The 27,938-nt window shown below is 49.4% G+C and overlaps 15 protein-coding genes across 15 annotated transcripts; 7 read left to right on the plus strand and 8 right to left on the minus strand.

The window, feature by feature from the left end:
* Positions 1-45: 45 nt before the first annotated feature.
* PHATRDRAFT_45841 (predicted protein) lies at positions 46-1,095 on the plus strand (the record flags this gene model as incomplete). Its single annotated transcript, XM_002180012.1, has 1 exon — positions 46-1,095. The coding sequence occupies exon 1, from the start codon at positions 100-102 to the stop codon at positions 1,093-1,095; it is 996 nt and encodes a 331-aa protein (XP_002180048.1). The 5' UTR covers positions 46-99.
* A 120-nt stretch (positions 1,096-1,215) lies between these two features.
* Positions 1,216-1,935, minus strand: PHATRDRAFT_12322 (predicted protein; the record flags this gene model as incomplete). Its single annotated transcript, XM_002180201.1, has 2 exons — positions 1,216-1,707; positions 1,789-1,935. Coding segments are annotated over 2 exons (639 nt in total), but the record flags the coding sequence as incomplete, so codon positions are not given.
* A 619-nt stretch (positions 1,936-2,554) lies between these two features.
* Positions 2,555-3,411, plus strand: PHATRDRAFT_45843 (predicted protein). The gene has a single exon (XM_002180013.1). It carries the CDS (start codon positions 2,579-2,581, stop codon positions 3,236-3,238), a length of 660 nt encoding a protein of 219 aa, XP_002180049.1. The 5' UTR covers positions 2,555-2,578; the 3' UTR covers positions 3,239-3,411.
* A 342-nt stretch (positions 3,412-3,753) lies between these two features.
* Positions 3,754-5,567, plus strand: PHATRDRAFT_45844 (predicted protein; the record flags this gene model as incomplete). The annotated part of the gene is made up of 3 exons (XM_002180014.1): positions 3,754-4,115; positions 4,189-5,391; positions 5,448-5,567. The coding sequence occupies exons 1-3, from the start codon at positions 3,756-3,758 to the stop codon at positions 5,565-5,567; spliced, it is 1,683 nt and encodes a 560-aa protein (XP_002180050.1). The 5' UTR covers positions 3,754-3,755.
* A 70-nt stretch (positions 5,568-5,637) lies between these two features.
* ZEP1 (zeaxanthin epoxidase) lies at positions 5,638-7,474 on the minus strand. The gene has a single exon (XM_002180202.1). It carries the CDS (start codon positions 7,352-7,354, stop codon positions 5,657-5,659), a length of 1,698 nt encoding a protein of 565 aa, XP_002180238.1. The 5' UTR covers positions 7,355-7,474; the 3' UTR covers positions 5,638-5,656.
* Positions 7,475-8,179: 705 nt separating this feature from the next.
* Positions 8,180-10,174, plus strand: VDL2 (precursor of protein violaxanthin deepoxidase-like protein; the record flags this gene model as incomplete). The annotated part of the gene is made up of 2 exons (XM_002180015.1): positions 8,180-9,574; positions 9,651-10,174. The coding sequence occupies exons 1-2, from the start codon at positions 8,431-8,433 to the stop codon at positions 10,172-10,174; spliced, it is 1,668 nt and encodes a 555-aa protein (XP_002180051.1). The 5' UTR covers positions 8,180-8,430.
* Positions 10,175-10,502: 328 nt separating this feature from the next.
* PHATRDRAFT_12267 (predicted protein) lies at positions 10,503-11,271 on the minus strand (the record flags this gene model as incomplete). The annotated part of the gene is made up of 2 exons (XM_002180203.1): positions 10,503-10,997; positions 11,083-11,271. The coding sequence occupies 2 exons, from the start codon at positions 11,269-11,271 to the stop codon at positions 10,503-10,505; spliced, it is 684 nt and encodes a 227-aa protein (XP_002180239.1).
* Positions 11,272-13,112: 1,841 nt separating this feature from the next.
* Positions 13,113-14,489, minus strand: PHATRDRAFT_45848 (predicted protein; the record flags this gene model as incomplete). The annotated part of the gene is made up of 3 exons (XM_002180204.1): positions 14,367-14,489; positions 13,437-14,195; positions 13,113-13,162 (listed from the first exon to the last, which is right to left on the minus strand). Exons 1-3 carry the CDS (start codon positions 14,386-14,388, stop codon positions 13,113-13,115), a joined length of 831 nt encoding a protein of 276 aa, XP_002180240.1. The 5' UTR covers positions 14,389-14,489.
* A 402-nt stretch (positions 14,490-14,891) lies between these two features.
* On the plus strand, positions 14,892-15,695 carry PHATRDRAFT_35659 (predicted protein; the record flags this gene model as incomplete). Its single annotated transcript, XM_002180016.1, has 1 exon — positions 14,892-15,695. One exon carries the CDS (start codon positions 14,892-14,894, stop codon positions 15,693-15,695), a length of 804 nt encoding a protein of 267 aa, XP_002180052.1.
* Positions 15,696-16,346: 651 nt separating this feature from the next.
* Positions 16,347-18,366, minus strand: PHATRDRAFT_27375 (predicted protein). Its single transcript, XM_002180205.1, has one exon. It carries the CDS (start codon positions 18,294-18,296, stop codon positions 16,683-16,685), a length of 1,614 nt encoding a protein of 537 aa, XP_002180241.1. The 5' UTR covers positions 18,297-18,366; the 3' UTR covers positions 16,347-16,682.
* A 256-nt stretch (positions 18,367-18,622) lies between these two features.
* PHATRDRAFT_45850 (silent information regulator protein Sir2) lies at positions 18,623-19,630 on the plus strand (the record flags this gene model as incomplete). Its single annotated transcript, XM_002180017.1, has 1 exon — positions 18,623-19,630. Exon 1 carries the CDS (start codon positions 18,644-18,646, stop codon positions 19,628-19,630), a length of 987 nt encoding a protein of 328 aa, XP_002180053.1. The 5' UTR covers positions 18,623-18,643.
* Positions 19,631-19,984: 354 nt separating this feature from the next.
* PHATRDRAFT_35662 (predicted protein) lies at positions 19,985-20,659 on the minus strand (the record flags this gene model as incomplete). The annotated part of the gene is made up of 1 exon (XM_002180206.1): positions 19,985-20,659. The coding sequence occupies one exon, from the start codon at positions 20,657-20,659 to the stop codon at positions 19,985-19,987; it is 675 nt and encodes a 224-aa protein (XP_002180242.1).
* Positions 20,660-21,646: 987 nt separating this feature from the next.
* On the minus strand, positions 21,647-23,040 carry PHATRDRAFT_45851 (predicted protein; the record flags this gene model as incomplete). Its single annotated transcript, XM_002180207.1, has 2 exons — positions 21,647-22,956; positions 23,010-23,040. 2 exons carry the CDS (start codon positions 23,038-23,040, stop codon positions 22,022-22,024), a joined length of 966 nt encoding a protein of 321 aa, XP_002180243.1. The 3' UTR covers positions 21,647-22,021.
* Positions 23,041-23,517: 477 nt separating this feature from the next.
* PHATRDRAFT_45852 (predicted protein) lies at positions 23,518-25,224 on the plus strand. Its single transcript, XM_002180018.1, has one exon. The coding sequence runs from the start codon at positions 23,605-23,607 to the stop codon at positions 25,213-25,215; it is 1,611 nt and encodes a 536-aa protein (XP_002180054.1). The 5' UTR covers positions 23,518-23,604; the 3' UTR covers positions 25,216-25,224.
* Positions 25,225-27,091: 1,867 nt separating this feature from the next.
* Positions 27,092-27,580, minus strand: PHATRDRAFT_4021 (predicted protein; the record flags this gene model as incomplete). Its single annotated transcript, XM_002180208.1, has 1 exon — positions 27,092-27,580. A coding segment is annotated over one exon (489 nt), but the record flags the coding sequence as incomplete, so codon positions are not given.
* Between the last annotated feature and the right edge of the window lie 358 nt (positions 27,581-27,938).

A 27,938-nucleotide genomic window follows, 5' to 3' on the forward strand; every position in this document is an offset into this window, starting at 1 on the left:
TACAGGAATCCCATTGCAAAGACGCAACGCCGGTCTCAGTATCCTTTGCATTCGACCAACCAAAGCACTACTCTTTTGGAAGAGGCATCAAGGTTGGACATGCCCTTAACCACAATCGATTTACCTACCGTTTTTGCCGATCTGGCCCCCATTCCCCAGCAGGACGGCCCACACGCGGTATGTCGGATCGATTATCCACCCGATTTTACGCTCGCGTACGATTACATGCGAGCACTTTGGAAAGCAGACGAACGATCCCGACGAGCTCTTGATTTGACAACACTGTGTCTTGAATTAAATCCAGCCAACTATACCGTTTGGCATTTCCGACGCTTGTGTTTGGAAGCTTTGAATTTACGTAACGACCAAACGCAAATCGGCGTAGATCTAGCGTTGGCCGCCGACTTGGGAGGATCCAATCCCAAGAATTACCAAATCTGGTACCACCGCCGTGCTTTATTGGAAAAGCTTGATAACCCGAAGATCTTGCGCGATTATTGTCACCAAGAGCTGTCCTATATTGCGTCGGTGATCGTGAAGGACGGCAAAAACTATCACGCGTGGTCACACCGACAATGGATTCTGCGGACCTTGAACGACGACACTGCTTGGACAGACGAAGTTTTGTACACGGAATATCTTATCGATGAAGATTTGCGCAATAACTCAGCCTGGAACGGTCGGTGGTTTGCCGTTCACCGGGGACAAAAGGAGCTTCTCTCTGTGGAGACCGACGGTCCGGCGCAGGCTGACTACGCAATTAAGATCGCGAGACTTGATCCGTACAACGAAAGCCCATGGCGCTTCCTAATCGCTGTATTGAATGAGCAGCGACCGCAGCTTTCTCATGATCAATTTATTGAGCTCGTGGAGAGCTACCTGGGGCGCATTCTTGAAATCCAAGAAAACGTTGTGGAGCCATCCGGCAAAGGCCCCTGTCCAAACTTGCTCTCCGCACAAGTTGATTTGCTAGAGTGGATGAGCGACGGTTCTTCAAAAACGAAAGCATTAGACTATTTAGAAGAGCTGAAAACCCACGATCCGATACGTAAGCGATACTGGGCGATGCGTCAACAACAGATTCAAGCTTTGTAATAATACGATTGAATGTGAAAAAAAACACTCTTGGACACCCACTTTAGCTAATCCAATCTTTAGTACGAGAGAGGCTGAAAGTATAGGAAGTTTACGTTCATCATGCCGATAGAGACAGAGTCAAGACTCATGTGCCATGTCTTTCTCGTTTTCTTGAATAAGGTGCTCCCGCAAAAACCGATGCATCGTTCGACAACCGTTTCGACACAACTCCATGGCTTCGTTTGCCCTTTGCGGATTCAAGCGTCCAGACTGTTGCCACAGAGTCGATTCCTTCCAGTTGGGTAAAATGGCCAGCGTCATGACGGCATCCGCCGCCGATACCTCGCGCAGCGTGGGGTCTGCTACTAGCAAACCATCGCATACGGCAACAGTACTAGCGGCTACAACATCGTACATTTCCACAGAGGCATCAGCCAATGCCAAAGTAGCCGCAGTAATACATGCTGGTAGTATGCTCCCATCATCCTGTAGCACCGTAATTTTAACCAAAAGGGCGCATTTGGGATACTGTCTCAACGGAACCGAGGCGGATAGCGCATCGGAGAGGTTGGAAGCCAAGTCGGTTTCTCTGGCAATAGTCCATGAATTGATTTTTCCAGTGGACAGAAGCTGGTTGGATTGATCCATACTAGATACGGTAGAAGCCAATAAAGTTGCCGTTGGGAATGCAATGTGAGGCGCGTATTTGACTTCGAAGTGCATGACTCCTTCTTCCATGTTCAATTGAAGGGAAGGCGGCAGGTGGCTCGAGCTGGCCGTAACAGGTCCGAGAACCTGCCCAATCACTTTCGTATGCCCCAGCTCTACCAGCGCGGATCCTTGTGCTGCCTCTAAGACTGACGACTCCAAGCGAAGCTGTCGAAGTTCCTGCAGCCCCCGCCCGTCATCATCCCTTCGTTTCGGAACAGGAGTTGCCCGTTTTGACTGTTCTTTGAAGGACGCGGCATTTCCCTTCAAAGAAGAAAGAGGTTGCGGGATATAACAGTTCGAAAGTCTCGGTCCCAGAGAAGACATGGTGCTAGCGGGACAGCTTTTTCAGACTTTCGTGATCTGGTGCAGCATCCGAGAGTAGCAGAAATCACCATGGTTGGCGACTTCGCGTTCCCCTCACTCACATTGATCGGATGGATGGTGCGAGCCAACACCAAATTATGTGACCGTAAATACAAATTTTGGAGCTTGAGATGATTTAAATTGCAAATCGATTTCAAAATATTGTTTTGCCCCAACGCACAACGCATGAAATAAAAGTCTCTTATGTAATGTCACAAATATGCTTTTCCATTTGGGATTAGACCAAGCAACCGTTTGGGTGGCGTCCCCATCATTTCTTCGTGTGTCTGAAAAAAAAGATAGATTTGAGATTCTTCTCGTTATCGAGACTGCTTAATAGCTACTGCTCGAAATTCTATTCTCTACCCCACGGCGTGATAGATATTGATCCAATCGAGCTGATCCCAGCAATATCATCGTTTCCGACATGTTCGGTGCTCTGAACCAAAGTGTGGCGAGTATGAAGAAGATGGCAAATAGACCATCGAGAAGCCGCCAAGGTTCCATCATAGCCATAGTCCAAGCGGAAGACGAGTCAATCGGATCAGAGCTTCCCAAGAAGGACCAATTTGATATAGTGCTGAGTCAGAGACGAGCTCGCGGGACGGGAATTCTCCAAGTGTATGATGATGATACAGATACTGCAGTTTCCTCGCTCTCTACTGAAGAAAACGTTATAATATTTTCCCCGGAATGCGAGAAGCTGAACCAAAGTGGCGGTTCGTTATCATGGTGCTTTTACACATCGATTACAGAACCTACCATTGACAGCCAAGATAGCCAAATTGTTCAGAGCAACATGGCGGTGAACGTCGGCGCTCAGCAAAAGCAAATAAATCAAATGTACTGTTGCGCAAGTGCAATCACAGAAGAACTTGGTTCAAATCTAGATGACAAGTTGACTGTAAAGCAAAGGGCTATCTCCAAGGTAAACCGATCGACTTCGCTGTTTGACACGCTATCCGAAGGCGACAACGTCAAATACAGCAAGATTGGAGCCGGACGCAGATCTTGGAAAAAATGGAGTCATTTGCTACGCAAGGCAATGCCGTGGCACCGCAAGCCATGCCGTAGTGTCACTTTTTGACGGAGGACAGCTATCTGATGTCATCTTTGCGTAAAAGGCCTTCAGCTTAACAGAATCAGACCAAATATCGACAATGACGGCATTCTGTTGTCGTCTTGCAACTAAGGACTATTCTGTAAAGTATACAAAAGGGATGATTTTAGCCTCGAAAGAGCACCTTCGGTTTTTTTTTTTGCGAAAGTCGACACCATTAAACTTGGCAACTCATAGTCAAGCATCGACTCTTCTCAACGCAAGGGAGAGTAAACATCCGATAATGTTAATGTAAGTATTTTATTTTCATAATTTACGTAACCGAGACGGTTTTCGGAGAAGTCGGCTGATGTGAAACGAAAGTCTGCTAAAATGGCTCATAACCTACGATTGAAAGTTCGCGGCGCGCCCAGCTAAAATTTCGGGACCACCGAGCGAAACCAATCTCAAGGTTTCGTCCTCGATCTCGATTGTTGTTTGCTTCTCCATCATCTATCTTAAATATTGCGGACGGTTGCCTTTCAGAAGAGACACAATTGACACTATGGTGCATATTGAAGAAGTGAAAAACGTTCCTACTGGCATTCAACCCGAAGCGAAGGAAATCTCTAAGAAAGAAGCGTCCAATGTTGAAAAGTACAACGATCTCTTGTCGACCATGCAGAAAACAAAGGAGAAATGGGACGAAGAAGATGGTGTAGAAGACGAACAAGATGCGCTATTATCACAGGCTATTGAGTTCGCCATCGAGCAAGGAAGAGGATGGGCTCCTGGCGAAAAAGATGCTTATCTGGAAAAGATATTGGACGACGATTTCATTCCCCCCATGTTTTGCTCGACGCCGGAAGAGCTGGAGAAAACGGGCTTACAAGAAGCCTTTACCAGCCTAATATATGACGGAGAGGTACGTGGGAATCGCCTAGAAAACATGAACAATTGCTTTACAGCTCTAATGCATGCTACTTTCCTTGAATCAGAGCCCAACAAGCTTGATGCTGAGTTTCAAAAAGAAAGGTAACGAAGCATTCACCAACGGCAAACGGAACGAGGCCAAAAACATGCAGTACTATCGGGACGCAATCAATCATTACTACGAAGCCTTTGCCTGGGCGCAGAAAATAGAGCCTATGATGGCCGGAGATTTGGCGCAGGCGGATACAGACGAGCCAACATACACGGAAGATGAATTGGATGAGCTGCGATCAAATATTTGCAACAACGTGGCTCTGGCGCACACTCAGCTCAAGAACTGGGGCTTTGTGCGCGATGAATGTCAGAAGGCATTAACTTTCAACAACAACAATGTCAAAGCATGGTACAGATTGGCTAAGGCTTACCAAATGTTGCAACGCTGGGAAGAAGCAGGTGACGCCATTGAATCTGGATTGGCGGTCGACGGCGAAGAAAACAACAAGGATTTGAGGAAGCTTCAAAAGCTACTATCTGATCGCATCCAAAAAGCTCGTAAATTTCGACAACAACGTGAACGAAAGAGAGCGGAACGCGTAATGAAAATCAAGAAAGTTTGGAAGCACTGCCAAGAAACCGGTGGCATTAAACTCGGCCGAATTCCACTCGTGGCCACCGTGACAGATGCGGAAGAGGATGACGACGATCGCGACGAGTCTCGCTGGCATTTTCATCTACCACATACCGGACAGCTGCCCAGCGAAGAGCACGGTGTATGGGCGTGGCCTTGTATGTTTTTGTATCCGTCTCACAATCAGTCCGACTACGTCAAGCATTTTGCCGAAAGCGAAATGTTAGCATTACGCATGGCGGAGATGTTTCCAGAATTAGAAGACTTAGGCGGTGAGACTCCCATGCCTTGGGACTACAACAACGAATTTAGTTGTAGCCAACTAGCTGTCTATTTTGAGATTCAAGTGCCGGATACGGAAGAACGTGTGATACACCCAGAACACGTTGAATTGCTGCGCGATCAGGCTACCACGATGCGGTTTTACGAGTCCTGCCGTGCGCTACAGGGAGACGAAGGCACGGCAATGGCGGAAGTAGTACGGGCGGTGGAGCGCAAACATTTGTACCAGCAACGAAAGGCTTGGACAAAGCGTCACGGCAGTCTGTGGGCGAAGCCCGATCCATGTTCGGTCGTGCGCGTGCATCCAGCCATGACCTTGCGAGGGGTGTTGACCGATCATCGGATGGTTGTGCCGAACGTAAGTAGTGGAAGCGTCTGCGATCTTGGAGTTTTGGCGACATTTCTGACTCACAGGCTTGGTTGATCGTTTTTCAGTTTCTGGTAACTTTTGTGATTTTTCCAGAAAGTCATCCAGCTCATGCAGCCTACCTCAAAGAACACGAATGTGTTGGTCTTTTGGAACCGACAGAATGATGAAGGTCAACGTCGACAGCCTACCACAAAACCGTTTGTGTCAAAGTTAGTTTGTATCGTGTACAGATAGAAGGGTAATTCTTGCCTAATTAAAACTCTGGCGTGTATAGAAACCGTAGCACAAAGGGCATGGACACTTGTGTCATGAACAAGAAAAATGGCCCAACCAACGGAATGGTCATCATTTTGTCAAAATCCACGAGCAAATCGGATCCCAATTGTGCCAAAGCTTGTATGATCGTGGTTCGGGGAATACGTTTGCGGTAGTACTCTTGTAATGCACCTTCAATGTCTTTCGTGGTGCGGACCGTTGCCAGTTCTTCGGCGAGCCGGTAGCCATCTTCGGTAGCCTGACAGCCACCTTGGCCGAGGTTGGGCATCATAGGATGAGCCGCATCTCCGCAAATGGCAACTTGTCCCTTGCTCCAGCCTTGCATCAACAATGGCGATCCATCGTACAAGTCACGACGTTTGATATCTTCTTCCGGGGTGGCCTTGAACAGCTCGTAGGCAAAGTCATCCCACACATCACCATTCTGATCTCCTGGCTCCTCGTGATTGAATTCTTGCAGGAGACGAGTCAGTTTGGGGGTTGGATTTTCCGGAGTGGGTTCGGGATCCACTCCACCGGCTGGTTCTCGTATCAGTGCGAACCATTGCTGGCGTTCGCCGCCACCATCGGTACTGACAAAGTACTTGTCCTTGCCGAGTAGAATCTGGTAACTGACTTCTTCAATATTGCTCGCGCGGTGCTCCGTCAAGGCTGCGTAACACGTAAATTTGGAATACCGTCGATTCGCGTTATTGGCCATGAGCACCGAGTCTTTGGCCATCCGTCGGGCTTCGGCTTCGTTGAGGGCCCCACCGGCGGCGCCCGAGGCCGCGAACCCGTCGGCGCCCTGATCCAGTCCGTGCATAATCCGCCGCACGGAGGACCAAATACCGTCGGAACCGATCAAAACGTCCGCGTAGGCCACCGTGCCGTCTTCGAGGAGAATCCGCACGCCCTTGCCGGGTCCGAGTTCTTCGTAATTGGCAATACGGGACTTGATGCGGACCGTCTTTTCCGGAATACCGTGTTCCAGTAGAATTTGTTGAATGACGGGTCGGTCGACGACGACGGTGGGGTAGAGACCGGCATCGAGCGCTGGCTGTAGGGTATCGAAGCGTACCAACCAGTCCCCCTTTTCGTACTGCTTGCCGAGTCCTAGAAAGACGCCCTTCTTGTAACCAATCTTGAGTCCCGACACACGGTCCGCCGTGACGGTGCCGGCCTTGCGAATTTCTTCACAAATAACGGGATTGATGCGTTCGAGTGCCCGCAGTGCGTTGGATTGTATCTGTATGGGTCCACCGTAGGGTGCGTACTGCGAGGCCTGTTCGAAGATGGCCACTTGCATGCCCTTGGCGTGGCAGGCTGCGGCCGTGACGAGTCCCGCAACACCTCCACCGGCAATGACGACTCGGAGCGGTCGCTGGTTACTAATGACGTCGTTGTCTTCCGGCAGGGGCTTGCGCCACCAGCTGGATTCGTCGCCGTCGTCCTGGGCGACGCAGCCTTTGGCGTTGGCGGCGTCCTGGGAAGCCTTGCGGAAACGATCGCGGACCTGCCGTACGCGATCGGAGGTTTCTGGTTCCCGTACCGGGGGTTCTACGGTAGCGTGGCGGGGAGTGACGAGCAGGGTTCGACGGTGCACGCCAAAGGACTGGACGGGTGTGAAGGAAGTCGTGGTCGATACCGACGCGATCAGGAACAGTGCCGATGACACCGTGGTAGAAAACTTCATTGGGAAAGAGCAATTTTGATCTCGTCGGCCGCTAGAGTATTGAAACAAATGTTACTTGTTATTTCCACGGTGTGATCAAATTGGAAAGAAGAATCGAATGAGAAAGCAAGGAGATCGGCGTCATCGTACGGACCGGATGCGATCCGTCGTTCTTCTCGATCCGAATCCTTCACGGCTTTTCCGTCGCGCGTATTCTCGGATCCGGTCGGTCGGTCGGTCGACAACGAACAAGCTAGCTAGCTGACTGTTTGTGAGTAGTAAGTAGTATGCGGCACATCTCGCTTGGTGGAGTATGCTACAACTTCAAGTTGATCGAAGGACGGACTGTGAATCACACTCGTGAAGGAACGATTCACGAGTAAGACAAGCAGTCCGGTCGACATGTCACGGTACCTACGTGGATACGGTTCCAGCGTTGGGACGGGAAAACAGCAGCTGGGCACACGCAGTCTGGCATAGGCTTTTCTCACTCCTGATCCTGCCTAGGTAGTCAAAATTGATACGATCGATCTTCTTCTAACAGAAACAAACGCTAAAGTATGCAACGTGTCCGATCTTCTACTTTGGACCTTGGTTCAACTTGGGCAAGACCAATCGGAAGGACGAACAAATATTTGTCGGAAGTGAGGATTTACATACAGTCAACACCTGCCGAGGGGGAAAACCCGGTAAGTCGACAGCTACCGGTACTACACAGGCTATTGTCGCATGCTTTGGGTTAGTGAGATCTCCCCACCTTCAACGACCCGCCCCCAGCCTGCCCACCGTCGTTGGTCTCGGCATAACATAACCGTGTCTCCCGTAGTCGCTCACGTCCGGCACTGTGTGGAGGAGGTTCACAACAAACCCCTATTTCCTTTCGTCTCTCTGTTGCAATTATCTATCGATCCTTCCTTTCGTTGTTGCATATTATCCTCGTTTTGACCTTGTCAAGTTCTATCATTTTCTTGCACAGTGTCCAGAAAAGTCGGAAAAGCCCTCCAACTTGCCCAGTTACGTTGATCCTGTACGGTACCGACAGTAATTACCAATACAACACATCACCTTTCTCTCCAAACCGCCAGCAGCTTACATTCATGAAGCGAGCCACGAGGAAACGTACACTGGCGGCAACGCTCTGGATTGCCATGAGTTCGGTGACCGGTTCGGGTCCGGGTCGGACAGCCGCCTTTGCGCCTTCCGGCAACAACAACAACAACGGCTGCCACGGACTGTCCCGTGTCGCGTTGCACACCACGGAATTGCAAGCGCACTCGAAACCTCCACACCAACAATCACCACAAACCCGCTACACACCGCCTTCGGCAATGAATATCCAATTTCCGGAGCCAGACGAATCACTCCATGTCTGGGACCACGTACGAAACATCGGTAAAGTGTGTACCGGGTTCGCCTTGGCGGGGCTGTTGTCCGCCTTGGTTTCCTTTACCAGTCCAGTGTGGGCGGAAAACGAACTGTCCGCCAAGTACGGAGGCGGCCTCGACACATCGCTCGTCGACCAAAACTGTCTCGTCAGCGCCTGTTCACTCCAAACCAAGGCGTGTTTACAGGACGATCCGTCCTGTCGGAAAGGACTGACCTGCACAGCCAAGTGCCTCGGAGACAACGCCTGTATCACCGGATGCATGGCGCGCTACGGCAACGCCAATTTGGACAATCTCTTGAAATGTACCATTGAGGATCACGAATGCATCAAGGTCGCCATTCTCGAGGGAGGTGCCGACGTATTTGGACAAGAGCCCCGCGCTCCCGCTCCCACCGTCACGGCGTTTGATCCGAAATCCCTGCAGGGCTCCTGGTTCAAGGTAGTCGGCTACAACCCCAACTACGATTGCTACGCCTGTCAACGGAATACCTTTTCCGCTCCGGATAGTAGTGCGAACGGCAACCGCAATAACTTGTTGTGGTCCGTCGCCAGTGGCAACACCAATCCCGCCGTTACCAATCAGCTACGCATGGATGTGGAATTTTCCATGCCACACTTGTTACCGGACGGCTCGCCGCCACCTCCGTCAAACGTTAGGGAATCAATTCTTGTCAGCGGCGAAGACGGCTCCGTGTTTGGCTCCAAATCAATCGCTTTGAACGATTATCGCACCCGAGAGACCATGGTATTCGACCAAGTGTCCACCGGAAACAACATGGTGTTTCACAAGGGCACAACACAAGAAGTCTCGTACTCTCGCACCGCCCATTCAGAAGGAGAAATGTTTGGATTAAGTACGTACACAGAAATGGTATGTGGCTATCACCACTACTACGGCGTCTCACCCGGATTCTTGCTTTCCGCTTACAGAGTTCTGGGAGAACTGGTATATAATTGGTGAAAATGATCCAGGCCAGCCTGAGTTCAAATTTGTATACTACAACGGCAAAACCCGACAAAACACCTACGAAGGCGCTTTTGTCTACAGCCGCAGCAAGGAGCTGGCCCCCGAGTCCATGGCCAAGGTCTACTCCATTGCCAAGGAAGCCGGCATGAAGGTGGACCAATTCTGCAGAATACGCAACGGGTGTTTTTCGGATGAAACGGTCGTCAAAGCACCCAGCTCAGGGTTGGGATCTCAATCCAATCCTTTCCGCGGTATTCTCGCGAGCACGCGTATCTCGCAATTGCTGGGTGTAGAACCCGTCGCCGCCCGGGATACCGTTCGTCGTAACGCACCGACCTCTCCTACGCTCCAACCCGCGGTTGGTACCATTGCATCGCGACCATGGTGGTACGAAATTGGAGATTACCTCGAAAATCCGCACAGACATTTCCAAGTTATGGATAGCCTGCGACTACCTATGACCTGGGCAGAAGATGTCAAGAACTAAAGTCCTCCCTTCCCCGCAAAATGGCGACAGCCACAAAAGCAAGTAACAGGGTCGAAGGTCTTTAAAAGAGAGAGAAGGATACAACTTGCTTCTTTCGGCTCTTCATGGGATGCAAAGACCCCTTGCGAATCTGCACTCAATCCTCCAATTGAAGCTTGAGGAACGAGACAAAATCAAGACTCTTTGTACTGAAAACGCACATTGCCAACTTGACGGACATTCTAGCCATTAAAATTTACAGAGATTCTTGTTGTTTAGTTTTTCGATAGGTAGTTGCTGACGGTAGAGAGGCATCAAAGTTTATAGCATACGCATGAGCCCGAGCCACCTACTTGACGTTCCAATCGATCGGATCCTTTCCCATTTTCTTCAAGGCGTCGTTCGCTCGACTGAAACAGCGAGATCCTAGAAAAGGCGACTTCGTTTTTGTGGCCCCTAAAGGGCTGGGGTGGCTGCTTCGAATAATGAAGTGGTTTGCCGAGTCAACACTGGCTGCCTTCTTATGCGCTGGATTGCCCCAAAGCAAAAACACTACTCCGTCTGATTTTGCGTTGACAACATGAATGATGGCATCGGTGACGCGCTCCCAACCTTGTCCAGCATGGCTATTGGCTTCACCACGACGTACGGTCAACACTGTATTCAGAAGGAGAACACCTTGTCTCGCCCAATGCTCAAGATTTCCGTGCATCGGAGTAGCAATACCAACGTCATCTATGGCCTCGCGAAAAACATTTTGCAGCGACGGAGGGGGCTTTACGCCACGACGGACGGAAAAAGCCAGACCATGGCCTTGGCCCGGTCCGTGGTACGGATCTTGTCCCTGAGACGAAGGGCAGCAGAACTCGTGTGAGAGACCAATGGCGATGTTTGGATGGTTCTAACTGCATACCGCGCTTGCCACTTACTACAATGACAACTTTGATTTTGTCGAACGGACATAAGTTGAGCGCTGAGAATATGTCCTCTTTCGGCGGATAGATCGTTGCCCCCATCTTTCTTTCAATCTCTAGAAACGCGGCTAACTTCGCGAAGGATTCTGACTCAAAGGTGGTAGACAGTTTCTCCTTCCACGTTTGTTCTGTCAAACTGGCCATTAGCTTGATAGTGGCGTCGCTCGACATAGGTGGGCCTTTGGAGGGATCGTGATCTGAGTGCTCATCCCGAACCAACACCCTCATCGCTCGTTCCTGTCTAGGCATGAAAAGTTGCTCATCAGTGTACCATATCGTTCTTCCATGAGGGCCGTTGCTTTCACGACGGACCAATTCGCCTCTTGCGGAGCGTTCACGACCATAACACTGCAATTGAAACTCGAATTGACCCCGATCGCCTTCCATAGTTCTGTACTGTCCGCCTTTCTGCCTTGTCATGCCTTGTGCTTCATATGACTCGAGTGCAACGGCTTGTAACTCTCTAAATAGCAAACGTTGCTGCAGCTTGTTAATCTCCTCTAGGGCTGCGAAGGGGTCCACGCCGCTTCGGTACAAGCCTTCCGCCAAAATATAGTTGCCGACTCCCGCAAGCTTACTTTGATCCATAAGAAACTTGCACACGTTTCGCTCAGGCTTTTGGACGGAAACTATAGCCACAAAGTCGTTCTCACTCATTTGGAAAATATCAGGACCGAGGCTCTGCAGCTTTTCCAGAAGCTCTTGTTGGCTGCTGGAAAATCGGAGCGTTCCAAAATTGCGAGCGTCGTGGTAGTAAATGCGTTTGATATCGCCGGTATCCACATTCATGAGCTCCAGAAACCAACGGGCGTGCCGTGTGTCTTCATCATGGGCTTCTTGGCTTACAAAACGGCCGGTCATGCCAAGCGTGATCCATATACTTCGTTGATAGTCGAGGTCAGAAGTGTCTCCTGATCCATTGTCAAGCAGAATATAGATGAACTTCCCTTTCGCTTTCCAAGCGAGTAACATATCTACTGAAATACGATCCTCTGAGAATGTCATGGTAGAGGCAAAGACATCAAAGCCGGTTGGCTTTCCATTCTTCACATATCGACCGGAGAGAAACCGCAGGTCTTTCAGACGCATCCCAACACCACCTTGGAGCTGATCAACAAGCGTCCTCACTTCTGGACCTTCCGGCATCATCGTGATGAGTGTTCTCCCTGTTGTTATTCTTCTACGCATTCGAACCGACTGTGCAGTGTGCGCTCGAAGCACATCAGTGGACGATTTCACGAAGGTCGACAGGCTCATTGTTCGGCGCGCACCAACGAGAACAATGAAGACCGATGCAGCTGTGTGTAAACTGAAAATTGCTGCTTTCATAGGCTCTTTACTGCATTTGTAAAACAGTTACTCAGTCGTCTGAAGTTAAATAGTGGAATTTGAGCGTTTGGATTGTGAAGGATGTCACGGTATATCGGAAAATGGATAGATATGACTCACACTGTGTGAGCCGATTTGCGTTTCATTTCGCAGTCCACTAGTCGATCGTTTCCTTGAAAAAAAAAAACGTCTTTGTGACATATTTATCTATCGAAAATTTCGTGGAAAGGAGTATCGTATTTGAGGAAATTCGCTAAATTGGTGCTAATGTAAGACCCTGCCAAATCCACTAAATGGGTGCTTAACCGCTGCCCATTTAGTGATTTGACATGGTCTGAGCACCCACTTGGCGAATTTCCTCATCGTATTTGCTTAGATTAATGGAAGTGGAGCCAACATGGAAAGCCCATGTTCATATGCAAATCCAAAAGAAAGTCGACAAAGAGCGGAATATTGTTTACCATTAATAAGCAATCTCTACTGGACTCAGAAGTAATCCCTTCGGCGAAGCCTGAAAAACACGATTAACAGTAAGTAGAAGATTGTGAAGCAGATTTTTTTGTGAGTCTGCGAGAGAGACTCAACAAGAAACGGGCCTCGCACGGGATGGAAAGCACCCTACAGCAATAACTGACAATGTTCGAACACTACAAGTCTCATGCCATCATGATAGGAACAAGCATAGCATCTAATTTAAGGCTCGATCCTATAGGGTTGGTCGGGGTGGATGCCGAAGCCCCCACCTACGACCAGTCCTTCTCTTTTCCCCAGCACAATATCTATCCTTTCCAAATATCTCATTTTCACCATCAAGACACCGAATGAATATAGCTATGACGTCTGAGTGGTCGAGGTGCTCGACCGTTGCTGTCCTCCACTGCTGTTGCTTCGACCACGCCCTCGGTCTCCTCTACCACCTCGGCCTCGTCCACGACCGCCACGTCCTCCACCGTATCCACGTCCTCTTCGCCGTCTCTGACTGTTATCTAAAGCAACAGCGCCAAAGGTCTCTGTATTCAAACTCCTCTCCTCTGCACCACGCAGTCGGTTGTTGACGCCTGATTGCTTATCAATAGCATCGCACGAAATGGAGTCGAAAAAATCATCCTTCGCGTACGCAGATGGACCTCTATCCAAAGTTTCCGCAGCTTCATCCGCTTCCTCATCTTCTTTTTTAAATTGTTCCAAATTCGACTGGAAATCAAAGTCGTCCCGAGGGGGTTGCACAGCATCACCTTCTGTTACAACTCCCCGTGCTTTACGGTTGAGCAGACTAGCGCCCGTTCCCGGAGCTGCTCCGCTCTTTCCACGTGGGCGTCGGTTGTCGTTGTGACCGCGCTCCATGCTCTTTTGCGGTATGGTCGCCGAGTTCTGCGGAGCGGCTTCCGGTTTGGTTGTCGCAGCTGGCTTTGGTGGAACTGGTGAGTGCGTAGGCGCTGGGATCGGTGCTTGTACGGCAGGCTTTGACGTAGGTTCCGGTGGGGGCGGTGCTGGAGTGACGGCCTCCGCTCCCGCTTCGTGCACGTGCAGATCCTTAATATCTTGTCCCCGAAACATCAAAAAAGGATGAACGTCATCCGAGGGACCCACGAAGGCTAACCATTGTTCCGTCGCTTCCCGACCTTCGGTTCCGAAGGATCGAACGTTCTGTAAAGCTACCGTTGCGTTCTGCTCGTTGATAGAGTAAAGGACTCCTTCATAGCGAATATTCTTCTTCGAAATTAAAGAGATATTTTTTCCTGCAGTAGGACAAAAGTGAAAGGCTTGTACTAAGTGACAAACGACATCATCACCGCAGCCAAAATCCCCAAGGTGCCGGTCACCGCCACCGCGGACGGGTAGGAACAAAGGCACACCCGCGAGAGGCCTACAGTTCTAACTTCGACCCGAACTAGTCTTTGTACGCGTACCTATCAACGGATTTTGCGCCATGTTTGCACACAGCTTGGTTTCGATGGTGCACCGGAGTTTGCTGCGTTGCGTTCTTCTACGTTTACGAATACCGTGAAACGCCAGAGTATTCAATGCACAAGGATGGTACCTGTTGTGCGTCAAGCGACGGGTCGCGGAGTCGTTACGAACTGTAAACTGACTGCCATAGAGACCACAACGTTGGGCTCTCCACAACGCAGGGTCGTATCTCTGCTGTGGTAGAAAGCGTGTCACAGACATTGTCGACGGAGTAAAAGACGTGACCGTATTGCCGTCCGTCTGCTGTCCCTCCGTTCGTAAGTAATAGGGCTAGCTAGGTCCTGCGAATCACGATCTACAAAGACTGAACACGAATGAAATTCGGAGAAGATTTTTCGCGGTAGGGCTTGGAAAAATCGGAAGAGACCAACGCACCCGTCTCGAATTTATGAGTTTGTCCTCTTCTACTTTCAACAACCAAGCCATCATCAAAAAGGCTGCTTTCCAAACAGACAAAAGCAACCATGGTGGTAGAATCATCAGAGCTCGATAAACCTGCCACTCGGATCAAAGCAGTCCTCTTTGATTTGGACGGAACACTGCTGGATACGGAAGCCTTGAGCGACAAGGCGATTTTGGAAGTATTGGGTCCTTCGTTAGTGCCCGCCAGAGTCTGGAAGGAATGCCAAGAAGACAACGTTCGAATGCCTTGGGAGCTAAAAAAGCAACTCCTGGGATTGCGAGGATCCGAGTGGGCTCCCAAAGTCATCAAATATGCTCACGAAAAGTGGAACGTTCCCCTGGACGACACGCGTACAGCCATGACCGTCCAAGGCCTTTGGAACGGTTGGGAAGAGGCTTTGAATCGACTGTGTGAAGAAGTCGAAGCGTGTCCAGGAGCTGCAGAGCTGGTCACACAGCTCGCTAGGGTCGGACTACCCATGGCCTTGGCAACGTCGAGTCGTCAGTCGGCCGTCGACAAAAAGCGAAAACGTCACGGAACCATGTTTCAGCACATTCAAGCGATAGTCCCGGGAGATCATCCAGCGGTCCAGAATGGAAAGCCCGCTCCGGATATTTACCTGGAAGCGGCGCGGCAATTGGGGATGGATCCCACGGAATGCCTAGTATTCGAAGATGCGTTGTCAGGAGTAAGATCAGGCAAAGCGGCTGGCTGTACAGTCGTCGCAGTTCCAGACCCACGATTTTCCAGTGAAGAAAAGCAAGCATTCCAGGACGAAGCTGATGTCGTGGTCAGTAGTCTCTGGGATTTCGACGGTCGTCGCTGGGGAATCGATGTCCACCTTGCAAAGCGGACCGCTGGTTAGGGCTGTCGTGCATAATCCAGAGGAGCACGAATAGATTTCAATGGCTTCCTTGATATTTTTTTTGAAGGACACTTTGTCGGCTATAGCTTTGGTTCCTCCATGGAGGTAAAACGCTTCAATGCCTTTGTTGTGCTAGCCGAGGACACGTTGTCTGTGAAATAGAAAAGAACATAAGCTGATTGTGAATAACTTCGACACCCGATGTGAAAGTATACGAGAGGAAGATAGAGTGGCTTAGAATTGATGTAGCTGGTCCAGGTCGCGCCTTACGCGAGCGTATATACACCTCAAAGACCATGGTCACGGCATAGTACAAGCCGAATGCTGTCCCACAGCGATTGTACCCGTCCGAGATAACAAGTGGAGCGCTGTCTTCCAATGATGTTTGGCAGACAACTTGCATCGTCACCAACTTCGGAGAGTTCAACACTTCCGGCTGTAGTGTACTGATCATCCCCTCGACTTCGCCGCTTCCTGGGATTGAGTAAATTTCCATACTTTTCCCGTGGTGGTCCGGAGCCCGACAAAATGCCAACGAAGGATCCACACCACTTTATGGTGCACGTGTCAGCCTGGGTCGAAAGGACGTTAGAGAAGGTATGTTTTTTTTGCGTGGAATGTTGTTGATGGGATCGTGCACGAAATGGGAAGTTGAAAGCTACTTTTTCAATATAAACTATTACCAGGCGGAGCAGAAAAGCGTCATGTCGGTGAAGCCGTGCCAACTAGTCCAGGTGGAGCTACGTTAAAAGACGAGTACAATGCGTTGATACACACAGTTTACCTTCTCTACCGGCGCCACTAAGCGCCAAATCTGTATCTATCAAATTGTTGCTATACCTCATTGAGACCTGCTTCTTCTGTAGTCGAGAATAGCCAAAATCTTCGAATAGCAACGAAGCCTTCGCTGCACCGGAGTTGTGACACCCTAAAGTTGACGTTATACGACTAAGAATGTTCCAATGTACTGTCGCAAAATCGTTTCGCTCACCATCCGCCAAAGTTTCCAAAAGAGGTTGACTTTGGTGGAGGTGGCAGCCGAGACGGAATCGTGGTTCCGGCGTTTTCCACCGTCGCCGGCTTGAACGACTTCACTTTGTCCCGTAAATACCGGCCAACTTCCTGCGATGGCTGCCCCCTCGTCTCCTTCGGCTTCTCGAAAAGACTATTTTCATGGTTGGGTGTTCGGGCCTCCACGAGTAGTCGGATCCGCTCTTCTTCCTTTTCTGTGGCTTCTTTGCATGGGTTCGCTAACACGTCAGTTCCGAAGATCATAATCTTTTCTAAAGGCCTTTCCTTTTTGTCTCTTCCGACCTTTTCCGTCAATTTAAGGACTTCCATGCCATCGATCACTGTCGCAAACACGCTGTGTTTTCGGTCCAAGTGATTACAACTCTTGTAGGTAATGAAAAACTGTCGCGTTCCAGTATTTGGTCCCGCATTTGCCATTGAGACAACACCCCCACCCGTATGCTTCAATCGCTCGTCAAATTCGTCAGCCAGTGTTCCACCCCAGACGCTTTCGTCCGGCCCATCCTTGCACTTGCCCCCTTGGATCATGAAGTTGGGGATAAGGCGGTGAAATTCTGTTCCGTCATACATCTTCTGTTCGCACAGTCCCAAAAAGTTGGCACACGTTCGTGGAACCATCTCACAATGCAGTTCGAGTGTTAGATCCCCCAACGTTGTTCGTAATCGGACGTATCCCTTCTTTTTCATTTTACGCATCACGCGAAATTGAGCTTCTCGAATTTCTTCTTCGGTCGCATCACGGTCTTGGTTTATCTGGGAGACTTCAAACGCGGTTGACGTGAACGAGGCCGCGCCCTTGCCAGTTGTGTATTGGACCCCTGTCACATCTTTTGCCAGTATTCTTGGGCGTTTGCTGTCTCCCGATGAGGTGGCAGGAGCTACTCGCTTCTTTTGAGCTGCTGTTTCCGATATAGCTTTATTCTTGTTCAGCTGTTCCATCACTCTCGTGGCCGTCAAACTATGCCGGACCGTCCCGGTGTTTCCCTTATCCTTTTCCAGCTCACGTGAATGCTTGATATGATAGAACCGATTGATGTCCTTGCGCTGATTGAAAGCTTCGTCGCTCGGGTCGTTGAGAATGATGACATCAGTTTTGCTACTGAATTTCTGTCCCGAAATGAGATCTTCAAAGTTTTTTGCTTTGAGATTCAGCTCGCGGTATGCTTCGTAAGAATAGACGTTGGCTTCGTTCCCTCCTGGCTGCAGAATAGCTACAATTTTGGTGTGATCATAAAAAGGCTTTGTCAAAACCGGGCATTGCCAACGCCCTTCCTCGTCCTTGTCCATATGCAGGGTGACAATATCTCGCGATGTTGCTGGTTCTCCAGTCACTGGGTCCGTCTTGTGCTTCATTAGAAACGGTAGTAAGGAAGAATTTTCAAATACAATACCCTGTCGTGTACACACGGGATGTTCGTACGGTGTCAAGCCTAACGCGCAGTGCGAAAAGGGCAGTCGTCGTTGGACAGCCGACGCGGTCGCTTGTAGTGCCGAACCGGAGCGAACTTGTGAGGTCCATCGATGCTCCCTCGCCGACTGGTACTGTTTCTCTTTTTGCTTCTTGACCATGGTAAGGTACTTCACTGTCAACGGGAACGAACCGCCGTGAACTACAATCCCTGGCCTGGTTTGGAAGAAATGCAACAGTGAGTGTTTGGGTGTTCGTGCCAAATGAATTTTTGGAAAGTCAAACTCCAAACACTAGATATTAGTTTCGTAATTCCAGATTCCACCCTATCCCTGATTTGAGCAAGGCTACCTAGATTACCATTGTAGAGTCTTGGATGCATTGACAGTGAGTGACCTGTCATTGCGGTTACAGTAATACTCGTACCGATAATTCGGAAAGCGAGCGAGAAGAGATACAGTAAGCTGTCGTTGACCATAGCGAATTTTCTCTACAATTAACCTGACCCATGAAGATCGCCCCTCCGGTGGATTTAGCTGGACTCGCGAAACACATTCTTTCCAATGAGTGTCAATCGATTGCCATTCTATCCGGTGCCGGCGTGTCGGTCGCGTCGGGAATTCCCGATTTTCGTTCACCCGGGGGAATGTACGATACACTCCGACCGGATCTTATCACCGCGACCGAACGGGAACGAGCCTTGATGCGTAGAGATCCGACGTACGTAGTATCGTGGGAAATCTTTCGACACAATCCCTTTCCATATCTGGAAGTGCGACGACCTTTCATTTTGGGTACCCAAGAGCAAACCTGGAAGGCTACTATTGCTCATCGCTTCGCTGAATTACTGCATATCAAGACAAACAAGTTGACAAGAGTTTATACACAAAACATTGATGGGCTTGACCGTCAATGCGTCCGCATTCCAGCGGAAAAGATTGTTCCGGTTCATGGCACCATGTCACGGGTCGCCTGTGAAGGATGCGGCCATCCCGCCGACTACGAATCTTTTTGCGAAAATGTACGACGCAATACAAAGGACATTTATCAACAAGACAAGCAGGCCCCGAAAGAATCTTCCCACATTCTGTGCGAAAAATGTCGGCAGCCGCTCGTAAAACCGACTACAGTCCTGTTTGGTCGAAATCTTCCAGGCGAGTTCTTCCAGTGTACGGAGCACGATCTACCAGATTTGGATCTCCTCATAATTGCCGGAACATCACTGGTTGTCTCTCCAGCCAACAGTCTCGTGTATAAAATCCCTGGCGACACAATTCGAGTGGTTGTCAATCGAGAGCCGGTAGGTTTCGATCTAGGGATCGACTACGGCCCCAGTCGAGCTCGTGATTTTTTTGCCCGTGGTGCCTGTGAAGATGTGTTCCTGGAGCTTATTAAACTACTCGGGTGGAAAGATGATTTGGTGGCATATGCGAGTGATCTTCCGCCGTCAAGTACTGCGTTGATCAATAGGAATGCAAACTATGGAGCCTCGTGAAGCCTACAATACTGCTGCATATGGAGCCGGCCTAAGTATATCCATCCACTTGTGTATCAATTGTGCTATCGTCCTTTGGCTCCATGAGAGAGCGCTTTCGCGTTTTGGAGACTGAAAAGATTGTTGTCAGTATGGATCCTTTGTTTCAGATTTTTATATAATCTGTCACTTGTTCTGATTTTCCATTGACTGGGTTCAAAGAGCACACGTCTGTAACAGACGATTGAAAGCACGCCATGGAGCCGCAGCTGCGATATTCCAAATGGATGGTGGCTAATCAATCTTTTTATTTTTATGCTTGGATGATGTAATGTTAATCGGTCGGTCTAGTGTTACGTATCATCGACACTCTGTTTACGCAGCCGGTGAAAACGGATGTGGTGTTTTCTGCTGCCCATAAAGAAGTGACATGAAGAAGACGAGGTACTCTGATTCTCCCATGATAGCGCTGGGATGCGAAATGGACGAAAACGTTCCTGAAAGGAGTTCCAAGCAGCTTCTTGTCTCTTCTGTTTCGAAAAAGCATGACTTGATGTGCCCTTTATTGTTGGCCAGGGCTAAGAGCGCGAGGGCGGAAAAGTCGTCGCGTCCCGTACCAAGACTATCGATGGCCGACAATGCCATCTCGTAGAACTGCACGGCCTTTTTCAGATGGGCCGATGATCCGCTTTTCAGACCTTGTAAATGACAAGCGAGGCCCGAGTTGTACAGAAGGACTGAGGTCACCTTGGTATGGGTATTTCCGGAATTAGGAGAGGTTCCAGTGGAAGTAAACGTAAGGCCTCGGTTTAGTAGAGAAAAGCAGTTGTCTGAGTCCCCTCTTGTGCTTTCAGAGATGGTAACCAATGAAATTGAAATCTCAGATGCTGTATTGATATCGTTCTTGTGTTGTGATTGATTACGAATGATGCAGAGAATTTCCCGAAGCCCTTTGCGTAAAAAAGTTAAACCGTTCGAATAGTCTTCGTGTTGCAGCAGGCAAACAGCGTGATCGTTCAACTCGGCAATGAAAGTTAATGATCGGCTCATGCTTGACTAGGATGCTCCAACCAATGCAAAGAGATGGGGTGCGTATAACATGTGTCGATGGTCAGATGTGTGGTCAGCTGTGTTCGTTCGTATCTGAGATTCTGGTTGCGATTGGAAGTTTTGGCATCTTTACGACGCAATGGATGCGGGTAAATTGCTCCGATATTTCGGGCATGGATGACCCGAGGAATGTTTACATGAGTTCTACGTAAAACGAAGCGCAAACTAAGTCCGGAAAAGAAACGATCGCAGAATCAGGAAAAGATAACTTGAAGTAGAAGTCGAAATCATGGAGGCAAAGGAAGCTGACCATAAGTGGAGGATATTCGCAATCTTCTTGACAGTATAAGGGTTTTTTGTAGATCGTTGAAATATTTAAGATAGCACGAGTAGAAATGATAAAAGATTGACAGAATCAGAGAAACAATCAGGAAATGAAGCAATGCCCACGAAGACTAATGGCCTGACGATCACAATATTTTCAATAGATATTCTTCATCACGCAATTTTCAACAAGCCATGCAGTTCGTATTGTGGAAAGATCAGGCATGTGATTCACTCTCAGTTTGCTGTGGATTTCCCGGCAAAGATCAAAAGATCCGACAGTCGATAGCAGGAAATCATTTTTGCGGAAAATGAGCCCGACCTCTCCAGATTTATTTATGTAAGGTAACCAAACCTCCTATCAGTTAAAATGCTGCCTAATATTTAAATTGGTTGTTTAATTGGGAAAAGCTTCTTACTAGGTTGAACGACGGTAGAGTGAGCTGGTCGCTACGATCGTTTCAGAACTCGACAAAGCAAACATGCCATACATAACATATATGAAAAGTTAGGAAAACGGAAGACGGGAATATCGATATTCAATAGCAACCGTACGTCATTTTAGTCTTGGGGCAATTTTAAAACATAGACAATAATTTCTTTTCTTTCCGAACTGTGACTGAGAGCATGATAACAAAACAGAGAGCAAAATTCAGTCATTTTCAAAATACAGCTGTTTTGAAAGTATATATTTAACCAGTGATATCTACAGACATATTCCTTGTTCCCGTTTCGCAACGACATGTGCAGTGCCGAATCTTCAACGGGTCCCGGTGGACGACTATGATACTGCAAAAGGCCAAAGAGATCATGTGTGAAACGGGTAGTTGTAGTTGTTTCACCATCGTGATTGACTGGGAGCAGTGCGGTAGCCTGTAGCTGTTACGATGCAATCTTGGAAATTGGGAGGGTCGCCCATAAATCAAGGTGTACAAGACTTGTGTTGTCCCGCCGCGCCACGAAAGACTGCAAATTTACGAGCGTTGGGTGATTGTGAAGTTCTGGAGGTAGACAGTTCTCTGTGGAGCTACTAGCTAGCTAGGTAGCAGTAATTTCGAGGGTAAAATGCAAATCTTCGAGCAAGTACGTCAATCCTTCCTTCCGTGTCGGTAGTGTCCAAATCGTATCAATAACGCGAAAGGACTCGTCGTCTTCGATTTTGCCAAAGACGGTGTGTTGGGTTCCCCACCATTCAGCCTTTCGCCGATAGGCGTCAACAAAAAAGTCCGGCCCGGTTCCTCCCGCGGCCCATCCCACCATACCCCGTTCCATGACTGGACCGTGACAGTCACACGATTTGTCCCATTCTGGACAATTGTTGGTGATAGTGTCGTACCCCGGCGGACACGATCCTTTGACGGTCGGAGACGCCAGATGCGGACGAGCCATAATGCCTTGGAGAATGCCAGGCTTTTCGGCTCGATAAAATTTGCAACGCTGGCATCCCTTTTCCTGTAGAATGGCTCGTACGTATTCCACGGATTCGGCAGACCAATCGGGTCGCAATCGAATCCGTATGTTTCCAACGTTCGTGGTCAAAACGAGCGTTTCGGTGGACGCGGCGTTCGCGCGGTGTGGTTGGGAACGATCGTGCGCGGTCACACCCGCGTTTCGAAAAAAATTAGCAGACACCGAGGGTTTTTGTATCGGTACAGTCTCCCGAGACTCTCGGTTCGCATTTTGTGATCCGTGCTGTACCACGCCATTTCGGGAATCGGGCGTGGTGTTCGTCCAGGCATACAATGATTGGAAGGAAACGACGAGCCAAATCCCAGTCACCAATACTATCAGACCGACCGCTAGAATCTTGGCATTGGTACTAGATGATTTCTGGCCGCGAGACGAAAGAATTTGCCTTGCAGTCCGAGACGACAGACTCGCCATGATCCCAAGCGAGCCGCTTGTCCGGGCGATCGATGTTTTGGCGTCATGGTCAGCTCGCTGTGTCTCGTCTTCTGTAGCGATCTGGGAATCTGCGGTACATGACTGTACCTCCGAGATGCGTGTCGTGTCTGTCTGCACGTACCTCTTGTGTAGCCGAAAAGTCCCACCCGCATATAATAGAAATCCAGATTCCTCGCGGTCCAAGGTTCTTCACGGTCAGCTGCTCCGCGAGTCTGTCGAAGTCAGCCAACAGCTGCGTTCATATACTGTCCATGGTTGGACCCAAATCGGAATTCTGGTGGGAGTGGTAGATTTGGACCAATCATATTATGGAAGATACTAACTGTAAACTACTTTTGTACGAAAATGTCGATTGCCACTGAATAAGTAAATTGTCGTGAAGGATTGTATATATAAGTAAAATGACTACTCGTCACGCCCGTCGAGCGCCGAAAACCTCCGGAATCTCAGAATTCGGCAGCCGCCGTCACCGACCGCAAATTCGCAGAACTCGTAGGCGCGAATTTAAAGTCTAATCGGAATTCGCGTCTTCCGTCGAAGCCGAACGCATCATCATCGGATAATCCAGCGCACGAAACACTACCACCACCACGCCGCCGACGACGACGACGACACAAAATTCCCAAACCTGCACGATTCACATCAGGCTACTCACGACAACTGCGTGTTTTTTCACATCAGGCAACACATTCTCTTTGTGATTTCAACCATCCACCATGAAACGATCCAATCGCTTGATAGGAATACTTGCCGTTGCAACCTCCACAGCCGTGGTTCTCCTGCAGACGTCAAGGATTGATGCCTTTGCAACGGCAACTCTCCCTTCGACAACGTCTTACCGTATTCCGGCGTCATTAAAAACTACACAAACATCATCTCGGGCCTTTCTCACGTCCAAAAAGAAACTCCATTCGTTGCGGTCTAGCGATAGAATAGCCACATCCTTCTTATCAGCCGTCGTTGTCGACACTTTGTATAGTACTACTACGGACACTGGAGGGAAACTACAATCCAAGAAAGGATCCTCCAAAACATCATCTTCCCAACCAAAGAAGGAAGGCCACAATCTCATGGACTTCCTCGGTCCAGTACTGTCCGCCGCACTCCTCGTAACGGGCAATACCTTTGGGGCGGGTTGCCTTGTTTTGCCGGAATTGGCGAAAGGTCCAGGAATGGCCGCGTTTTCGTCTCTTTTTCTCGGTGCCTGGACCATCAACTTGGTTTCCGGGTTGATACTGGCGGAAGTTGCCATCCGTCAAAAGGAAGCAGCCGTACAGCAGGGGGACGATAACGTCGTGCCCAGCAGCTTCAAAGAATTTGCTCAGGTCAATCTCAACTCTTCCACTGCCGCAAATGGTGTCAGCGCCATTTCGGTCTTTGTCAATTCCTGTGTCATGAGTTTCGATCTTTCCCGAGTCGGCCAAGTAGGTGCCAATCTATCCGGACAAGCCGTTCCCAATGAGCTCATCTCCGCGGGCTGGGGTCTCTTGCTCGTCACAATTTTGTCCACGCAGTCCAGCAAGAATCTAAGTCGCGCCGCGAGCATGTGTGCAACGGTACTGTTCCTGTCGTTTGGATCTTTATTGTTGCCCGGACTCGCACACGTGACCGATCCGTGGCAAGTCTGGACGGCACCAGCGGCGATAGACTTTACCGGCAGTCTAGCGGCCGCAGCCCCCGTGGTACTCATGTCCATGATATACCAAAACGTGGTACCGTCCGTGACCAAAATTTTGAACTACGATCGCGTCCAGACCGTGTCCGCCTTGACCTTGGGATCACTGTTGCCTCTCGTCATGTACGTGGCCTGGTGCTTCGCCTGGGTCGGTGGAGGCATTGACACGACGATCGGTACCACCGCTGGTATAGGTGGACTCCTCATGACGGTGTTTTCGCTCGCCACCTTGGCGGGATCCTCGATTGGTTCCGGTATGTCGCTTTCGGAAGAAATTGATACCTTTGTCCAGCCCAACGCTGCTCCCCGTACGAAGAGTGGTGATACAGAAAATGAACAGGCAGTACGCGGCGAGTACCAGATTCCTTCGGTGCTGCTAGCCGTCACGGCACCCTTACTGGCTGCCAACGTCATGACCGCGACGGGTCATGATACTACGGAAGCCCTGCGATTGGCCGGTTCGTTTGGATCACCACTGCTGTACGGCGCCATTCCTGCTCTCATGGCCTGGCAGCAAAGGGCACAACAGTCGCCAAAATCGCCGCATATGATACCGACGGCTGGCCTCGGTGCCTTGGGACTCCTATCGACGGGATTCGTCGGCAACGAACTGGTTGATGTTGTGGAGCGTTTCTTGGCCGTGCCCGTCTGAGAAATCCCATGGCCCTGGCAGGGCCATGGATCCGCCAGCAGCGAGTTACTTTACCACAGATAAACAGCTTAGACATGACCTGATTGCACAAGCATGAATGCGTGCCTAATAAAAAGCGAAAGCATTGATCGCTATATTACTCTTCTAGAATTGTTGTAGCTTCGCTCTGAATTCCTCGGAGTGCACTACAATACATCCCACGGCGTTCGTACTTTACTTTCGCAAAAGCGAAAAGTCGACCATACCGACACCGAAATTACGTGCTTGCAATCAATATGTACATGCCGATATCTCCGCTCTGATCTTCCAAGGCCCACCGGATAACGTCCTAAACTTTTTCGTACGACCATCCTGTCCTCGAGCGCCAAGAAAGGAATCAAAGTCAATCAATAACGCAACGACTGTGATTCTCTGAGGAAGCAGAGTCTCGAATACACATCTCGTACCATTGATGACTGAGCATGTGCTTGCTGGTTTGCCAAACGGGAGCAGTGAAAGGCAAAAAAAATCGATCAAGCATGTTGGAAAGATCTAGCCAAGAGCATATTGCTATGATCAGCTCATCGGGCACGACACTATTTGAGCTACTGATCGACGTAGGATTCAAGTCTTCTTTTACTGCGCATGTTGTATCAGCGTAGGGAGCAAATGTTTGTCCATAAACAGAATAGTTCAAGTTGCCATCGCGATTCAGAAGGCTGATACAATTGATCGTAGCAGGAGCAAATCTATCTTTGGTTTATTTACTGTTGGAGAAAACCCGCATATACAGGATTGCATACTTTGCGGGTAGAAGCAAAAAAAACGGGAGCAGCTTAGGTATTTACACGGCAGAAAAGGAAGAGTGAAGACCCATCGTTAGTCTATGGCGCAGGTGAATTCGGCAGATTGGCCCTTCCGACAAATTCTCACTGTCGAAGACGACCAATGAAGTACGATTGTTCGCCGTGTCATATACTAGGGTGAGGAGCCATGAACCAGTCTCTCCGTTGCGTTTGACGACCGGAATTGTTTCGCCGGTAAATGTCGCTGATTCGGCCCACCAAAAGTCCACCTTTGGGCAAGACGTATGGTTACGCGCTGTTACAATCTTGGCAATTCCCGAAAACGGAAGTGCGGTACCGTCAGTCGAAGACGATGCACAATATATTGTGTTTTCCTCGATGTCATCTGTGATAGGGAACTCCATCACAAGTCCAGGGATAAGTGGTTCATGAGAAATAATTCGCTTGGATGTGAGCTCCACCACAGTTTTATAAAGTAGTGAAGGAGGGACGCATCCCGCACGAAAAGAAGGGTACTCGCCAGCCCAATTGCCGAGGAAAGGTACAGCTTCAGCACGTGTAGCAAAATACCGCTTGTCCTTGAGATCCCAGCCATTCGAGTACACTGTGAGCACATCTCCGTCTTGGAACACTTGTTGTATGTTGTGGACGTTAAAGTAGCCTACGGGTAGCTCAATTTTAAGAGCTTGCATCTTCGCAGAGCAATGGCCACGAGGCACCACATGAATATAGCCCGGCTTGTCCAACTGCAACTTCATAGCGTCACTGACGGACTTTAGTCCCATCAAGAAAGATAGTTTGTCCAGCTTTAGTCGATTCTCGAAGAAAATGTAGTAGGTCTCGCTCACAGAAAAATCGTGTGGTGATGCGACGCAGTCGCGAAGGGTGATACGGCTACATGAAATCTCCTCCCAGTGAGGACTAAACTCGCAGAATTCCATATCAACACTGTTGGTGAGAGGGTTTCGAGCTCCACGAAACGCAATAAGCCTGTTGTTTACGACATGGGGATGGGCAGTAAAAAACTTGCCCAAGTGCATTCTGCGATCGATCAGACCGCCATTGTCAATTGTGACACCCCAAATTTTACAAAATTGGTCGCCAAGCTCTCTGAATGGGCCGCATTTTTTCTGGGAAAGCGTTTCGAGCGTGTTAGGGTCCAGTTCGTATGGACGGCCGCCCTCCCACAGTGCGAAAAGACGGTCGCCCCACTTCAGGATGTTGGTGTTGGCGCAATTTTTAATGGCTAGGTCGAAGGCTTTTGTCAAAAAGGCACCACAGCGCTCCGTACCAAACACGTTGCGATATAGGATACTGTCCGCTGCCTCTTCTTCGCGGTAGTATTCCGTCTCGACAAAGCGGCCTGTATACGAGACCAATCCGTCGCGAAAGCGAAACATCGCAACGAAACCGTCCCCATCCAGAACATGCCTGTATCTTTTACCACCTCGTTCCATATTTCCCGGTCCCGCCTTAAAAAAGTCTCCTCGGATATCGGACGGAACCGTTCCTTCCACATTCTCACAAAAGTATTCTGTAACGGCCAAGGAATGGGTGCTCTGGTACGCCGAAGCCCACTCATTGCTTTCTTGGAATCGGCCGTAGGCTTGTATATTTTGTGTCCATGGCATAGACTCAGTTTTTTGTCGACTGGCGAACGGCCTCACTTTTTCGGGATCAATCTTTGCTAGCGATGTTGGTCGATGGACGTTAGTCCGTGACGATAAAGCGCTGGACCACGAGAGCAACAATGACAGTTTCAGTGACTTTTTCATGATACTCAGGGCTTTGCACACTGCACGATGATTCGTTCTTTCGGTCAATCGGATGCTACATTTTGGAAATGAATGATGAGGAAGACGATGGAGTCGAAACCAAGCCATCAGACCTTCCAAAATGCCTTCCAAGAAGCCTGCCGAATTGTCAAAAAGTCTTTCT

Source organism: Phaeodactylum tricornutum, chromosome 8 (assembly GCF_000150955.2).
Source record: "Phaeodactylum tricornutum CCAP 1055/1 chromosome 8, whole genome shotgun sequence".
In the NCBI taxonomy this organism is placed as follows: Eukaryota; Bacillariophyta; class Bacillariophyceae; order Surirellales; family Neidiaceae; genus Phaeodactylum; species Phaeodactylum tricornutum.